Raw genomic sequence first — 17,992 nt, 5'->3', positions numbered from 1 at the left:
TTTTTTTACTATTCTGATGATGGTAAAATGTTTTTTAGTATCTGGCAAGCTAATTTTTCATCAATGTTTTATGGAAAAGTAATTTGGAGTTTCAGCCCCCCTGGTCAGCCATACTGTATATTACTCACTATTTGCAAATACATATTGTAGAATTCTGTGATTGTACAGTTATCATTCCCCTTTAGAAAAGGGAAGAGACCTTTAACTGCATATATTTGCACATCAGATGAGCAGGCGATGAAAGTTGTATTGACAAAGGAGTAAGAAATAATAATCTCCCACTCACCCAGCGCTAATGTGATAGACCTGAATATAATGGATAGCAGCTACTATAAACCAAAATCAGAATAAAAATAGGTGTGAAAAGGAACTCTGGAAGAAACCAGTCCGTACACACTAGCAGCGCTCACTTGGACGATATGGACATAAAACCATAAATATTAAATATATGCATAGATATATAGAACCATATAAAATCATAAAAATCACTTTGTCTTAAAATAATAACTCCACTTAAAAAACTGGACTGAGGTATGTATAATTCATCAAAAATTCATAAAAGTTCATAAAGTTCATAAAAGTTCATAAACAATCTTGAGATCTTGGACTAGACCACAATATCCCACGGTGTAAATATGACTACTCCTGGGCCACCATCACCACACCTCCACACCGTGTCCCCCTTGGTAGTGAACACTCACCGGACCATGGACATGTGATAGCCTTGTCAAAAATTTAGAGGTATCCACTCCGTGGTTAAGGTAATCTGTGTGTCTGCAGACTACTTCAGCCAGAATCTCCAATACAGAACTCCTGAACTTGAACCTCAGCAGTATAGGTAGAAACCAGTTGAATTTAAAAACATGTGAAGCAAAGAAAAAGGGGGCCAATAGTGTAATTCCGCAAATGCACTGATGCTTTATTTCCCCAATCCCCATAAAATAGCACTCACAATGAAACAGAATACAATCGGCATGTAAAACCTGAACAACGTGGACATCTGAAGCCTCAGTGACTCACCGCCAATCACAGCCTGCGGGGACCCGATCTCAGACCTCCGTTGTGACAGCAGATGGTTGCGTGCTCACGCCCTTACATGTTTCGTCACACCGGACTTCTACGGAGGGCGAGTTTATGAACTTTTATGAACTTTATGAACTTTCATGAATTTTTGATGAATTATACATACCTCAGTCCAGTTTTTTAAGTGGAGTTATTATTTTAAGACAAAGTGATTTTTATGATTTTATATGGTTCTATATATCTATGCATATATTTAATATTTATGGTTTTATGTCCATATCGTCCAAGTGAGCGCTGCTAGTGTGTACGGACTGGTTTCTTCCAGAGTTCCTTTTCACACCTATTTTTATGATGAAAGTTGTATGCAATATTGGCTATGCACCATTTCAAACAAGTGCAAGTAAATCTTGTAATGTTTGTCATTCTCACTTAGAAATGAAAAAACGTTTAGCTCCTGGAGCTGAAAGTCTGTCATTTAGCAGCGGTATCTCTACCAAATGTAAATTACAATGTCACGCGGGTTCACCGGCACTGGACTGGTTCCCCATCACAGGAATAGCAGTGTGGCATTATAGCCATTGCATCATATTCTCATACATCTCTCAATGTGATTAGCAATGGATCTACGTAATTAGATGCCATGATTGGCATTGGATTTACATTGTGGTAAATCCATTCTTTTGGCTTGTTTAATAACAATCTCTTTACAATGTGTCAGTTTGTATTAACTATTTACATTTTACATTTTATGTACCCTTTACCCATGTGGCCTGGAATGGGTGAAGCTTTCAAGGAACAGTACACTTTGTACATTAGTACACAACACTAGTACAATGTGTGCTGCCCCTTTCAGAAAAAAAATTGCTTACATTCCCCTCCAAAATCTATTTTTTTCCAGGCATTTAGCCTGGCTGGTCAGGAAGAGAGGGACAGTGAGCATGCAGTAACCCCTTATGAACCATACCAGGCCATGTGCAGGGCCGTCTTTTCCAATGGGCATACCCGGCGGTTGCCCGGGGGCCCCACTTGCCAAGGGGCCCCACACACATGGTGGCAATTACTGTCCCCCAACAGGCCAGAATCCAGATTACTAGATTATAGTGTAGCCAGGGCTGCTTCTCGTCACACTCTCCCGCCGCCGCCTCCTTTACTGTACAGCCCGTACTGAGTGTGGAGGCGCCGCAGCTGTAGAAATACACTGCCCGACTCATCTGTCCTGACTGACAGTAATGAGTCACTCTCTCTCTCCTCCTGAAAGTCACTCTCTCTCTCCTCCTCTCCTTCCAGTGAAAGAGGCAGCCCACACCTCTATGATCAGATACACTGACAGACAGGTCACAGTTTGTGACCTGTCTGTCTCTCCCAGACTCTGTGGTGCCTGCCTGGTCCCTCCCACGATCGTCCATGCTGCAAGTTACACGGACAGCCTGAGCCCGCATACCTGCTGTCCTGAAGTGGTGTGTCATGTCAGACAGTGACACTGACAGCATGGATAGGAGACACCGCTGAGGCAGGGCTTGTTGTGCCTCCCTGGAGAGTGGAGACAGAGAGAGAGAGAGCTGTTGGGAGCAGAGCCCTGGTGCTGTGCCTGGAGGTAAGTGAACACACAAAAACATATTGAGTTTAATTGACTGTGTATGTACACTGTGTGTATATAGACTTGTCCTTAAACTCCTCAAATCTATGATGGCATCCCCTACTCTGTCCTCCACCTTCTCCTCCCCCCTCCTGCCCCCCTCCTCCTTACCCCCTCTTCCACCCAGGCTGCTTGATTTTCTTTGTTTTTGTCACTCTCTCTCCATCGACACAAGAGACAACTACCTGTCCTGGAGGATATACCTTACTATATATTGGTCCCTGTAATATGTATATAGTAAGGTATATATCCTCCAGGTAGTAGTTGTACTCTCTTGTAGTATATAGTCTATATACATATTACAGGGACCAATATATAGTACAAGAGAGTACAACTACCTGGAGTATATACCTTACTATATACATATTACATGTAACACTATATACTACAAGAGACTCTTGTAGTATATAGTGTTCCCTTTAATATGTATATAGTAAGGTATATCCTCCAGGGAGTTGTACTCTCTTGTAATATATTCTCGTGGGTGATTGTGTAGGCAGGGGGCCCCGGTGCACTGCATTGCCCAGGGGCCTATAAGGCTCTTAAGATGGCACTGGCCATGTGCCCTCAACACTGGCATTGTACCTTGCAAGGAGGACAGTATAACAAGAATAAAATATCAGTCCCCCTTATATACACTACCTCTTGTTGCTCATCAACAAAAAAATATATAATTAGTAAACAAAAAAGTCCACTATTTAAAAAAATTTCATTAAAAAAAAATATATATTGTTCTATGTTGTAAACCCCAAATCAATCACATTTTCCAGTTATGTAGAAGCAGCATGCTGTAAATCACAAGTATTGTCTAATGACTTTCTTACCACTACTCCTATTCCAAATGACAGGTTCCCACTGTCTGCTGTGTGTCTTAAAACAGGATGGGAAAGCTGGGTGATGCCATTGTTAAAAGACAGATCTGACATTTAGCAATAGTTTTTTCAATGTCTCTTTTAAAGGATGACATTTTATTGGTGTGCAACTTCATGTGCAGACTGAAGGAATCCTCCAAGCATGTGATTTATAGTATTTGTAATTTTGCCATTGGAGCCACAAATAATAGCATGATTCTGCTCCAATAGACTTTAATTGGGTGAATGTTGCCTGTTTCACTGATCACTACAAATAGCTTATAGTTTTCTAAAAACAACAACCCCTGATTTGATTTGCACCAGAACTCCCAAACATGAAAAATCAAAGGCCCCCATTTTGAAGGCTTATATGCAAGTTATTAGCCATAAAAAGGGTATGGGGACCTGGGTACTGCCTTTGGGGACATGTACCAGTACAAAAATGTATTTTCAAAAATATTTTTTTTAAAGGAGCAATGATCTAAGTATGCTTAAATGGAAACAATAAAAATTAAAAATTCCTCTACATATAGTGCCGGGGGGGGGGGGGGGTACCCTTATTCTGCCTGTAAAGTTGCGCATCTGTACCATATATAGAACCTGCTGCAGCAAAACTGACATTTGTAAAGAGAAAAAACTAAATTTAAATCAACTTGTGGCTGCAAGCTATTGCTGGTGAAAAAAAGAAGATAAAAAAGGGAATGCCCCCCCTCCCCCACAATGCATACAAATAAATAAATAAAAAAATGGTGTGGGGTCCCCCCAAAATTCATACTAGACCCTTATGCGAGCATGCAGTCTGACAGGCCTGGAAAGGAGGTGAACAAGTGAGTGCCCCCTCCTCCTGAACCATACCAGGCCACATGCCCTCAACATGGGGTGAGTGCTTTGGGGCAGGAGGGATCTGCCCCCAAAGCATCTTATCCCTATGTTGATGGAGACAAGGACCTCTTCCCCACAACCCTGGGCGGTGATTGTGGGGGACTGAGGGCAGGGGGTTTATCAGAATCTGGAAGCCCCCTCTGTCTGAAATAGTTCTCAAATAGGTAAGGGGCTGGACTACTTGGTTATGTCACCTGGTGGCCCCACCCCCTTGTGACATCACTGACCCAGCATGCACTGTTAAGTGACATCACAAGGGGGTGAGGTGAGTGTTGTGATTAATGATGGATCTACATCGGGGGACATTGTTTTTTATTTTTTAAATTAAGGAATTGTCAAAAACTGTTGTACTGTTTTTATTTATTTTTGACACTTTTTTTGGCAAATGAGTAGTATTCACATGGGGGGCCTGGGATCCAGATTCCAAAAAGCCCCCTGCTCATAGACCCCCACAACCACCACCCAGGGTTGTGGGGAGGAGGCCCTTGTCCTCATCAACATGGGGACAAGGTTTGGAGGGGGGGCAGAGCCCCTCTGCCCCAGAGCACCCCCCCATATTAAGGGCATGTGTCCTGGTATGGTTCAGGAGGGGGACACTCGCTTGCACCCCCCCTTTCCTGGCCTGCTAGGCTGCATGCTTGGGTAAGGGTCTGGTATGGATTTTGGGGGGACCCCACATAATTTTTTTTAAATTGGGACATGGGGGTTCCCCTCAAAATCCATACTAGACTTAAGGGTCTAGCATGGATTTTGGAAGGGGGCCCCATGTAGGTTTTTTAGTCTGGGGTTCCCTTTAAAATCCATACCAGACCCAAAGGGACTGGTATGAATTGAAGGGGGACCCCACGCTATTAATTTATATTTTTCAGCAAATTCTGAAAAAAAAATACATTTCTCATTCAGCTGTCAGCAGGGAAGCCCGCTGACAGCTGATGACTCATTCTTTGTTAAAGACGCGATGACTGGCTTGCTGGCCCCACTTCTTAACGATCTTTTGACTGTGCGCTTGGTGGGTGATTATCCTGCTGAGCGAAAATTAGGATGTTCAGAGAACACCTGCACGGGCGATTTTCGGGCTAAACTTATTCTCGTCCCGAACCTTTTGCCCATCCCTATTGTCAAGCACGTATTATATGGGCAATATATGACAGTATAGATCATATTATCCTGAAATGATGTAAAAATCAGTCTTTTTTTTTTTCTTTTCTGTTCTGCTATTTATGTATGTAAAAGTATGTATATATGTATGTATGTATGTATGTATGTATGAAAATGTATCTTGAATTTTGTTAAATGTTCAGTTCAAGCAACTAATCACTACACTCAATGACAGTCCTGAATATCTATTCTATTATATTGAAATCATCCCTTGCCTGACTGTTCTGATCACCCTAAAGTATATATTTACTTATCTTACAAACAGGAACTGTAGTATATTACACCCACTTCCTGCCCAGCAGACATGTTGCCTAATCCTTTTCTGCAGTGAAGAAAGCATGAAAAGAGCTCCACTATTTCTTAACCTTCTTAGCGGTATTCCCGAGCGTGGCTCGGGGTTAAATTTCAGAGCCAAAAGCGGTAACCCCGAGCCACACTCGGGGTACCGCCAGAAGCATCGCTGGATCCTGTAAGCAGGGTTACTTACCTTGTCACCGGGATCCAGCGATGTGTCTGGCGGTGTCTAGCGGCGGTTCTCCGTGCCCCGGCTTCCGTCTCCTGTGACGTGACGTTCGCAGGGGGGGTGGAACCGGCGGCAAATTCAAATGTAAAACACACCAAACACACTGATACTTTTCAAAATAAAAAAAAAGTCACATTAGATTGCCCCCCAGTGCCCTTTCCTGCAGTTTTACTGTACTTTTTATGTATGTATATATATATATATATATATATATATATATATATATATATATATATATATATATATATATATATATATATACACATATGTAATATATGTATATAGTAAATGTATACAGTTGGTTTGGGCTGCTCATTCACAAGAATTACATGCAAAATAATGGTACCGCTTTCAGCACCTAAAATCCAAAAGAATCATACCGCCAGGGAGGTTAATACTGGCCTTGGAAGCATAAGTCTGTAAGTAGGCTGCCATTAGTTTTTAATTAATTAGTATATGTTCTACTTATTCAACTACATTTTTATGTGTGTTTGATTTATCTGTCAGGGAGTTCTTTCAGTTAGGCCTCATTTTTCTGCTAGCTAGTGCCATAATAGTAATGTAGCATGCCTGTCACGATTTGCATTTTGTAATGTAATGGTAAATGCTGATGCATGTTTTTATAATTTGTGTTTTGCTTTTTTACAAAAAAAAAAAAAAACGTATTCTCAGTAAAGATTACAACTACTAGCCCTTCCTCCTGAGTCTTTATTGGGAGGCAGTTAGCTGTCTGCCAAGCCTTGTACTTCAAACACATTGTGAGGGCAAAACACTGACAATGTTGACAATAACAAACAGTTTTATTAGAATGGAATCAAATTACATTAATCAGCACTACCAATGTTCCTTCATCTTGGACTGATTTTGGTAGACCCCTGGCACTTAATGATCTGGTAAGGTACATGCAAAATACAAAAGGTAATTGGATTATAACTACATCATTTCTTTTTTTTTATCCACTGTACATTGAAAACATATTAAACACAAAAATATAAGTACACTACTTCTGTATTAGATATCAGTCATAATGAAGGCTTTTGGATAAAGACACACAGCATTAAAACAATTGAAGAAATGAAGTTTCTTTAACTTCCACATTTTTTCTAATACCAAAATAAATAATAATAATAAAAAAAAAATAATAAAGCATTTTTATCCTACCTCTTTGAAAAGTAGTTTCCAGATTGGGATGACCTTCACTGTAATTGTGTTGAATCCACAGATCTGTCGTCTGGCAAAATACAACCAAACATACACATTTTACTTGAGTCATCTTGTTCTGCCAAAAGTGTTGTAGATTTGTATGACGATAAGTGAGCAGGGGAATTGAGCTGGGTTTTCCTTTACCCATGGAAGTTTTGACCTAGGCCGGTTCCCATATTTAAACTTGAGCTACAGACTGGAGAGTTGCACATTTCAAAGGTCAGCTAAGTATTAGTCACCACTGAACACTAATTTTCACAAAGGAGAAAAGCTCGCTGAAAATCATTAGGCTCCTTTAACAAAGACCTAATAGCTGGAAAGTTTTTGCCAGTTGTACAAGTTTATAGAATTCTTTGTAACACTCAAAATCCTGCTTGTCTATGTTTATTAAATGCATATACCTTATATCTTGTTCTTCCTTCCTTAAACCAAAACCATATTTTGTGTGAACATCTGCACAGGAAAGAGACTCATCTAGGATGCTGGAATAAGAATATCATATGGTATGAATTCACTTAGGTATGTGATTGACAACATACAATTTCATCTTCCTCTGTTATTCCATTCAACTTACCCAATCTTCTTAAACATGCCTATAGAAGCAATCCAAACATAACGTATTTTTTGAACGTCTAAACATCGCACCTATGATATAATACATCACAATAATTAGTACTATTTGCATTTTGATAAAAAAAATTAGGTGGTCACACAGCTTACCAAGAAAAACATAGCTTGCTAGATATTGCATTTAAAGTGGTTGTAACCCTTAAAAAAAGGATCCTGTTCCTTTAAAGAAGGATATACAGCATAGTGCTTCTTTGGTGTCATTTGTCCCTCTCTATGCTGAAAAATACCTAGTTGTTCCTGTGTGTCCCCATTAGTTTGCTGACCATGGTAATCATGGCTGATGATCCATAATAATGTGGTCAGTTTATGTGCCTCCGTCATCCTGCTGCTCTTCCCTTTCCCCTCTCCACCTCCCTCCCTGTGTGTCAGTTTGGGTCTGTGCGTGGGGCATCTCCTCCACCTCACTAATCACAAATCCCGCAATCCCCTCTGTTACAGAAAGATATACTGTGCAGTATCTTTTTTTTTTTTTTTAATTATGCAGCAAAATACCTTATTTCAGAGCGCCTCTGTGTGCTCACGCAACCTTCCACTGCTCTCCTCCTCTCTTCCCCACTGATGTCAATGGGGAATCTCGTCCCCTTCCACTGTAGTCCTTAGATGGGGGAAGGAGAGTGTCAGGAGGTCATGTGACCACACAGCAGCACTGTAAAATAAGGTATTTTGCTGCATGTTTTTTACAAAAAACACACATACTGCACATCTTCTTGTAACATTGGGGATTCTAGGATTTGTAAGAAGTGACTTTACAACCACTTTATTTAGCATATTTTGAATCAGTACATCCTGATATACTATATATTTACTGTCTGTAAATTTTCTGTAGATGCCTTTGCATTAAAAAAAATCACTAATTTTTCTCACAGAATCTGGCGAGTGAGGTCTCTGATTGACTTTTTCTTTAATTTCACATTACAGATAAGGCAGCAGGTTAGAAGGAGTACAGACTTTTTAAGAAGAGATTAGGGTCCTGGCAGGTCTCATCGTGGATTTCTGAGCTAACAACCTTCTACCTATCCAAATCAAAGTTTTGGAGGACTGGTCTTTCAGAACTATACATTTACCTTTCCTTCTGGCTTCATTATTGATCTGCTGACAACTGAATTTTCATCTTGAATAAGCTGATGACAGGGTGTTTCTCCCATATTGGTAGGTTGGATTACAATCACCTGTTTTTTTAAGTATTGTTTAAGATCACCCTGTAGAGAAGGAATGGCAGTTATACAGTTACAAGCAAAAATTTGCTTTTGGTATACAGTTTATTTCTCAAGTAATTATTTAATATCCTGGGCTCCATTCACAGAACCAGATTACATGCTGTATGTAGGTGTTCAGAGACATGTTCCCTAAATACTGCATGCAATCCTAAAACTGTATATATACATATATATATATATATGTACTATACCATTAAAACGCTGAAAATGCTTGGTAACTACCGCATGAACAGGCTATAATCCACAGAAGGAAATAAATGATTAAATGCATGCAGTAATTAGGTAGTTGTCGAGGCATGCGGTATTTAAGAAATGTGTACTGGTTGTATAGGAGCATGTGGCTGCTGCATCCTTAACAACCGATGAGTCCCCAGCTGTCAGTGGGGTGTCCTGCTGGCAGATGAATGTAATGAAAAGAACTACTGGCAAAAAAAAAAATCTGGGAAAAAAATGGTGCGGGGTCCCCCCCCCCCCAATCTCTACCAGGGCCTTTGTGTCTGATATGGATTTTGAGGGGAACCTCTATGCCCAATATAAAAAAAAAGATGGGGTGGGGTCCAGCCCAAAATCTATAGCAGACCATTATCCAGGCATACAGCCCGGCAGGTCAGGAAAGGGGGGGGGGGGGGGGCAAGCAAACGCCTCCCCCTCCTGAACCAAAAAAAAAAAAAGTGTAGTGTAAATCAACACAGGAGGAAGAAGTTTTTGAATTCCTTTATTAAAAAGAAAACAAATTGTCCCCAATGTAAATTCAATGTCAATCATGATGCCCGCCACCACTAACTAAACTAAAAAAAAAAAGCTCCTCTCCCGATGAAGGCTCCCACTGAATGACAGCTCCACCGTCTCCAAACGCTAAATAAACAAAGGGGCAGAGCAACCGGTTGAAGCCACTGGGTGGCCATTCCCTTGTGATGTCACTGATCCAGCATACCCTATTTCGATGTCATGGGTGGGCGGGGCTATCCGGTGATGTCACAGTGTGGCATCGTCCCTTCGTTTATTAGGCGGTGGGGGTGGTAGAGCTGTCAGGCAGTGTAAGCCTTTGTCAGTAGTGGAGCTTTTTTTTTTTTCAGGTTGGCAGTGGGCATCATGACTAACATTGGATCTACACCGGGGATATTTTTTTTTTTTTGTTAACATTTAAAATGTTCATTGAAAACAGTCAAAAATAAGTGAACTGTTACATCTTAAATTGACCATCAGGATAATATAAGGCATTGGACCAACAATGTCCATTGAATAAGGAAGGTCTAACATTGGTCACAATATCAATATCATACGACCAATAATAAACTTATTTAATGTTCTTGCAAACAAAAATCTGGTAAATAACATATAGAATGTCATATAGAATGTAGCTTGAATAAAATGTCATTACAGTCACATTAAGTGTATATTAAAAAGAAGGTTAGGTAATTTCAGAGGAATAGAGATAGGTAGGAGCAAGTAAAATGGGGAGGGAGGAGTAAAGTAGTAGAATATATAAGGATAGTGCTGAAGGAAGTAAAAGCAGTTACATTTTTATGCTAGGGAGTACCATTAATTTGCTATTACTTATTGTTTTAGTAAGCATTCAAAAATAAGCCTCTCTGTGAAAGTACTACAGTACACAACAGTCAATACAGGTCAAGTAGTAATGGCGGCGATCTGCAATATTTTTTGCGTGACTGCGACATTGTGGCGGACAGATTGGACCCCTGACTGACATTTTTGACACTTTTGGGGGTACCAGTGACATTTCTACAGTAATCAGTGCTATAAATATGCACTGTTACTGTAAAAATGACACTGGCAGGGAAGGGGTTAACTTTATTGGTGATCAAGGGGTTAAGTGTGTCCCTAGGGGCGTGATTCTAACTGTTAGGGTGGTGGCTAGAGAAGTAACCACAGAAACATGCGATCCTATATAGCAGGATCGCATAGCCTCTGTGCCTACTTCAGTGAGAATGACAGACTGCTGTGTTTACATCAGCCGTCTGTCTTTCTCCCACTCCTGCGGCAGGTTGCAAGTGGCCGGCGGCCATCAGAGCTGCCGGTCACACGCGCTGGCTAGGCAGGGAACGAGCGAGGGCGGGAGCGTGCCTCCGGCAGTGCGCGCTCGACCCCTACAGGCTCTTTGGCAAGCGACATAGTACTACGTCACTTTGCCTGTTAGCGGCTGCGTGCCGCAGTAAATATACAGGAGGCGGTCGGCAAGTGGTTAAGAAGAGTTTCAGTTTTAGTGGGAATGCCAGCAATGAGTGCAGAGAGAGAAGCATCACCTAGAGGCCAAAGCACCAGACAAGCAATGGCTCAAGGAAGTATGAGTGTATGTCGGTATACCAGCTATGGGCTCTGCGCAGACATATCTGTTGTTGGCAACAGTGATGAGAGCTTTGTCTTGCTGGCAGGGAGTACCAGTGAGTGCGAAAAATGCAGAGTCGCATATTATGGCTGCTTATGTGTAGTGGCTGGCCCTGAGAAAAGGGCACAACAGCCAGCATCCTGCATGAGGTATAGCTAATATGCTGGATGGACTATAGCTAATATGCAAGTTTTCTGTCATTCCTATTGACCAGGATCCTGTTTTGTCTGCAGGGGGTGCCAGAGAGTATGTAGAGGCTGAAATGTTGCCCCAAGGCCACATAGGAAGACCAATACAGTGTTGGAAAAGACTAACTGTGGGACTGATCCCTATGGAGTAGGAGTAAATCCAGCGGGGAGATCTGCTGAGCGTGTTGGAATTGACTTCCAACAGCTCTGGTGTGCTACTCTGAGCGACCAATAAACTACATTTGTCATGTTCCCTAGTGACAGTGACAGATAGATACATAGAAATATAGAAAAGTGACAGAGGAAAAAGACCAAGAAGTCAATTAGGTCTGCCCATTTGTTTTTGTTTTTTTGTTGTTTGTTTGGGGGAGGGGGGGGGTTGTAAACTTTTATGTCTGAGTATAGATCTTTGTTTGTCCCAAGCATGTTTGAAGCCATTTACTGTTGATTACTTCACTACCTATGCTGGACTTCACTACCTATGCTGGAAGTGTATTCCGAGCATCAACTACCCTTTCAGTAAAATAATACTTTCTAAGATAAGTCTTGAACTTTCCTTCCATTAGTTTGAGGTCATGTCCCCGTGTTCTGGTCTTTGGTTTCATTTTGAAAAGACTGCCCTCCTGAACCTTATTCATCCCCTTGAAGTATTTAAAGGTTTCAATCATGTTCTCTTCTTTCCTCCAGACTGTACATATAAAGTTCCTGAAGTTGCTCTAAATATGTTTAGAATGTGCTGCAGAGTTGCCAGGGAAACTTCCCAGAAACCTACAGTGATGGAGCGAAGGATTCCCCAGGTCAGCTATGGAAGATAAAAATTGGGAAGAGTGCTCCTTTAAACAGGATGGGTAATGTGCTAAGCAACACAGGCTGTGGTTGCTAAAAGGCAAGGACAACCCATGCCTGATGATCATGGTGATTATGATGATACTGAAATTTGTATTGATGTTAATGTGTATGTTAACAATTGAGGGAGTGGGATGTCTCCTGTGGCAACCAGAAGCAGAGCTGCAAGGTTGTCGGTGGAGGTCCCACAAGTGCTCTGTGTGTTGGAGGCAGAAATTGTCCAGGACAGCTCTGGTGGAACAAGGTGTTGAGGGGGCTGCACCATGATGTGGAGTCTGTGGAAGCAGTCCACTCACCCTATAGGTAGTGCAGTTAGTTAGGAGGTAATTTAGCCTGCCAACGCTGAAAGTGCAAAGCTGGGTGTGTCAGTAGCACCACCAGAGCTGGTTGGTAAAAGTGAGATATTATAGCCTGCCTTGGTTGAAAGGGTGTTATTGCAATGTGATGTGTATAATGATGATTGTATTGTATTTGCTGTAGAGTCCCAGGTGCTTCCTGGAACAGGTGAAGTGGTGTTGGGGATCACTTATAATGGACACACCACAGACTAGAATGAGTGGTGCAAAGAAGAAGTACTTGCGTTACTGGACAAAGTGTCCATGTGTAATAATGGGGTGGACATAACATCTGCTATGCCCAATGGAGGGATCGCATAGTGGCCAGTGACCAGTGGTTCAAGAGCAGGTTGGCCCATGCAGAGATTGGTCCCCTCCAGTCAGATATACCGGATAAAGGCACATGCATGGCAGATGTGTTGTCCACAGCCCAAAAGATGAATAATGAAGAATGTAAAAGTAATGGTGTAACTTGTTGTGACTTGCAGTGACTCACTGACGCTAAGGTAGAAGGGATGAGTAGGAAACATGCATCTGACAGTGTTCTGGGAGAGCACCAGTCTGTGATGTTGGATACTTCCAGTAAGGGGGAGATATCTTTAAATATATTTACCTCTCAAACATCAGAGAATGAATCCCTCAATTTCTCTGCCAAAGGAAGGGTCCCTAAAAAGGCCTTGTATTTAGACACGGGATGTATTGAGATGTCTAAAACATTCTTGGAAATTCTGGAACTGGTGAAAGCTCATTTGCTGGACACTTGGGTGTCTACATTCGAGACAGATAATTTGGTACTGTGGAGTATTAATAGGTGGAGCCAGTTAGTACAGGCTATACGGTAACATTAGTAAAAAAAAATGAAGTTGGTTGGTGCAGTGCTTATTATTAACAATATGGCAAATGATCTCATGGTTCCCTGTGAGGATGCTTCAAAATATAGGTTTGTGTGGAAGACACTCAGGAGAATTGTTTGAGACATTGTAAAAAAGAGACATGTTAGTGGTCTGTTCACCTGATGTGGTGATCGGGAGCATTTCTGCTGGTTCATTCTAAAGTGAGGCTGAACAGTGGTCATTAGAGGGTGCATATACTGCCTCACCCACTAGACATCATAAAAAGGAAGGGCCCAGAATAGATGTAACAGTAGTAGAAAGATGAACAAGTTAAAGTACCCGGAGACACGCTAAATGACAGTACTGATGGTATTGGGGATTGCCACATTGAATTGTTTTAACTGTTAATGAATGTTACTATAAATGATGATTTTGTTGCTGTGAGTAACTGCAAATAAATTGATGAATCCAGAGGAACACTGATAGTGGTTGAAGGTGGTTCAAATGAGGGGAAATTATTTTGCATTAAGCACAGTGGGTTCCCTACAGCTTTAGGACAAGGAGGTGGGGAGACACATCAGGCATGACAGACCACCCCCAGAAAGTCAGGAAAAGCCCCGGAACTCCATAAGAAGAGATAGAAGGCTGAGAATAGAACAATAGAACCCCATTGGGATTCAGGGCAGGGCTAGCCTGGAAACATAACCGGAAAAAGGGTTGGGCCTTTGTGGCTGACAGCTGGCATAGAGGTGTCCCAACCAAAGTGATGGGTTCATGTGTTCCAACCTCCTGATTGAAACAAAGGGGCAGGGCATGTGACAGTGTCATGTGAAATTAGGTTGACAATGGACACAGGGTTCACACGTGTGCAGAATGTGTGACTCCTGAGTATCCATTATGAGTGGAGAAAACTGTTTTTACAGCTTTCTCTGGATTTTGGTATTTTCCAGATTGGGCTCCATAATTTAAAGATTTCAATCTGTCTTGGGAGAGAAGAAATCTACAACCCAGTCTCCATATTTTGTTAAAGGCCAGCATGGTTTGTGTCTGGGTGCACTCAGCCCTTATAATGAAAGCTTGAGGATAGCTCAGGGTATCTGCTGCCATTCAGACATAGAGGATAGATTGGCAAAAGACCTATTAAATATCCAAGAGGTTGATCGTAACACATTGTTATCCAGTGGTCCCAAACGGGAAGCTCCTAAAGGTGACATAAGGATTATTCTAGACTACAATATCCAATATAAGAAGGTCGAAAAGATTTTTAATAAACATTGGCCCATTCTGATGCAGGATCGGGTCTTACGGGATCATTTATCAGAGAGACCTCGTTTCGTGTACAAAAGGGCTCCCACCCTTAGGAACATCCTGGCCCCGGGGGTAGTAGACCCCCCAGTGGAAGCACATAACAAGATGTTTGCCTTCCTGAAAGGATTCTATGCATGTGGCAAATGCATAGTTTGCCGTACTGCCAAGAAGAATCTGAAACGCAGGAAGGAATTTGTGGCTCAGGCCACAGAGAGAAAATATAAGATCAATGATCTTATCACTTGTGCGACCACCGGGGTCGTTTACATGATGGAATGCAACTGTGGGTTGCAATATGTGGGAAGGACCTCGAGAGCTCTCCAGGTCAGATTGGCCGAACATGTTAGGTGTATTAGAAAAGGAAAATCCCCACATTACCTATATCAGCACTTTAAAAATATTCATAATAAAGATCCCACAGATCTCAAATTCTGGGGCATTGAGAAGGTAAAGAAACATTGGAGGGGCGGCAATTTTGTTCGCCAATTGAGCAAAAGAGAATCCTTTTGGATTTATGAAACAAAAGTTGCCGTACCCCGGGGTCTGAACACCGATTTTGATCTGAATTGTTTCATTTCCGACCGATGATGATCGATCGATTGCCCTTTATTTTTTTAAATATGTGCAAGGTTTTAATATATATTTTAACATTTGCTGCATAATTGTTTGCTTTTAACGTGTATTTTTATGTTTATCATGTATTTAATATGTGTTTTATTTATGCCTTGTATATCTATGGATCTTACGTATCAGCGGGTATTGAACATTTTACGCTTCTTAAATTTAATATATGTATTGCTATCTGCATTATATATTTTTATTGCTGTAACATTTGGTGCCTTTTAATCTAAAGTTTTTAATTAGGATATGTGGCGCCTTTGTGTTTGCCTTAGGGAATCTAAGGGGTTACAAGCCCCTCTTTTTCCGATTCCGGCAGCTATATCCTCTATTGTTAGGTGTATGAGCCGGAAACCGTTCGGGTTCCGGCGTCAGGGTTGCCATAGAAACCACTACGGAGGTTCGGCCAATCACCTACGTGGGAGGGGTATTTATCGGGTGACGTTCAGCCAATCCTCATCACCGCTGACGAAGCCTCCACCCACGGAGGCGATACGTGTGCGGAAGGAGGAGGAAGCGTTTGACGTCACCCGCTGATACGGAAGACACCGACTAGGACCGAGCCAGTCTCGCTGTCTCGCTGTCCCTGCCGGATTGCTGTTATATGTACATGCTGTACCAAGCCTTGGATTCAAGTAAGAGGCCATTTTTATGTTCTGCTTATTCAAATAAATAGTCAGTATTACACTATTTTGGGCATTTCTTCCTTTATGCTACCTTGGATATCGGAGTGATACAGGAATAATATGCATGAGCTCTGGAGGCGTATTAGTCTATCTGGGGAATCATTCCACTATTGTCCTTTGATTCATGGAAGGAGTGTATAGAGGCTGGAGTCTTGCTGTTTACCCGTGAGAAGTGCTTTGCTGTGCCTGTAATTAAGATAATTGAGGTGAGAGGCCAGAGAGGTGGAGGGTGTGTGTCACTTCTATCTGCACCTGGCTCCTCTGGATTTTCTTTATCGGGATATTACACTGATCATGGACTATCACTCCTAGACTCTTTTATACCCACTGTATTAGGACCTTTTTAGAATGTTTTAGCGCTGCACTGTTTTTACATTTATTTATCCTGCCATTCAGACACACAGCCTTGGATTGCAGATAGTGGTGTGTTCCAGCCAGAAGGGTTGACATACTCAGGAGTCAAAACCCTATGCTGGGGGGACTTCTTGTCCACAGGACTAGGAGAACGAGGACATCTATATGGGTCCAGAGAGACTGAAAAAGCTGAGGAGACTAGTGGATATGTGCATGCCAGAAACTTTTGTTTCACTTTGTTTCTAAAGCATCCATTCATTGAAGAATTTCATTTTGTCAAAGTCTATTCGCCATTCATGTCGTATATTGGTTGTATTACAAAATAAGTGTGGTTTTTCCGGAAGATTGCTATATATTCAATAGATTACTGAATTGGATGGATTTGAATTATTTCCCCATGGGCCCGAACTACTATCACATCATGCAAAGTCATCCAAATGAAACAAATTAAACGAGTGCAATCAATATTCTTGTTATTTTAGTAACGTTTTTCAGAGTCATCGCCATTCATTTCTTAGTCCATTCAGAAATTCGGATACATCCGAATCGCTGAAAATGAAACTTCCGTTTGAAAATTAAATCAAAACTTAATAAAATGCACATGTCTAGTGACTAACGAGTCCACAGAGGGGGCTGGAGTGAGTGAGTTCCCGAGAAGTGAGAGAAAACCTGGAGTGCTGGGAGAACCCTATCTGGGGACTAGGAATAGGCCTGTACAGCAATGTGCTGTGACAAAAAAAGTCTAAGTGAGCCTGAAGAGCCGTGCTCTGGGAGACCAGTACAAAGAGCTCCGATGCTGCTGAAGTGTAGCCAAGTGGGCTAGGATTTCCCAGTTTCAGTTTTTTTTGATGTTGAAGAACAAGTCTGTGAACTTTACCGCTTTGTGAGCTTGTATATGTCATCTGTGACCTTTGCTTTGCCTTTTTAATAAAAGTGGGCCGCCAAGCCTTTAAAAAATACAGTTCAGACTGATGTGATCTCTCTTTCAAACTCAAAAGCTTAATCACCCCATATCACAGTACCTTCAATACTTTGTTATGCGGTAATACTGTATATGCTATTTGCGCTATGTAAAAGCTGTTTGTAGTTTTCAGGTGTAGTAAAAAAAGCTTTTGGTAACAGACTCTAACAAGAAATGGCAAACACTTTGGGGGGGGAATTTACTAAAACTGGAGCGTGCAACATTTGGTGAAGCTCTGCATAAAAAACAATCAGCTTCCAGATTTTATTGTCAAAACTTAACTGAACAAGCTGAAGTTAGAAGCTAATTGGCTGCCATGCGCAGCTGCACCAGATTCAGATGCACCAGAGTGATCCAATTTTAGTACATCCTCCTGTGTCAATTTTGTAGCAA

The 17,992-nt window shown here is 41.6% G+C and overlaps 1 protein-coding gene across 1 annotated transcript in view; it reads right to left on the bottom strand.

The window, feature by feature from the left end:
- The window catches only part of LOC309551115 (putative cation-transporting ATPase 13A4), a 358,044-nt gene that overhangs the window by 254,467 nt on the left and 85,585 nt on the right, over window positions 1–17,992 (bottom strand). The window contains exons 3-6 of the mRNA XM_082251561.1: window positions 8,971–9,105; window positions 7,851–7,921; window positions 7,678–7,758; window positions 7,235–7,304 (exon numbers count right to left, since the gene is read on the bottom strand). Coding sequence (XP_082107687.1) covers window positions 7,235–7,304; window positions 7,678–7,758; window positions 7,851–7,921; window positions 8,971–9,105 — 357 coding nt within the window. The remainder of the gene's footprint in view (window positions 1–7,234; window positions 7,305–7,677; window positions 7,759–7,850; window positions 7,922–8,970; window positions 9,106–17,992) is intronic.

Source organism: Pelophylax lessonae (genome assembly GCF_965119305.1).
Source record: "Pelophylax lessonae genome assembly, chromosome: 3".
Taxonomy (NCBI): domain Eukaryota; kingdom Metazoa; phylum Chordata; class Amphibia; order Anura; family Ranidae; genus Pelophylax; species Pelophylax lessonae.
The sequence above is the reverse complement of the archived record's forward strand: the minus strand, read 5'-3'. Positions and strand labels throughout refer to the sequence as shown.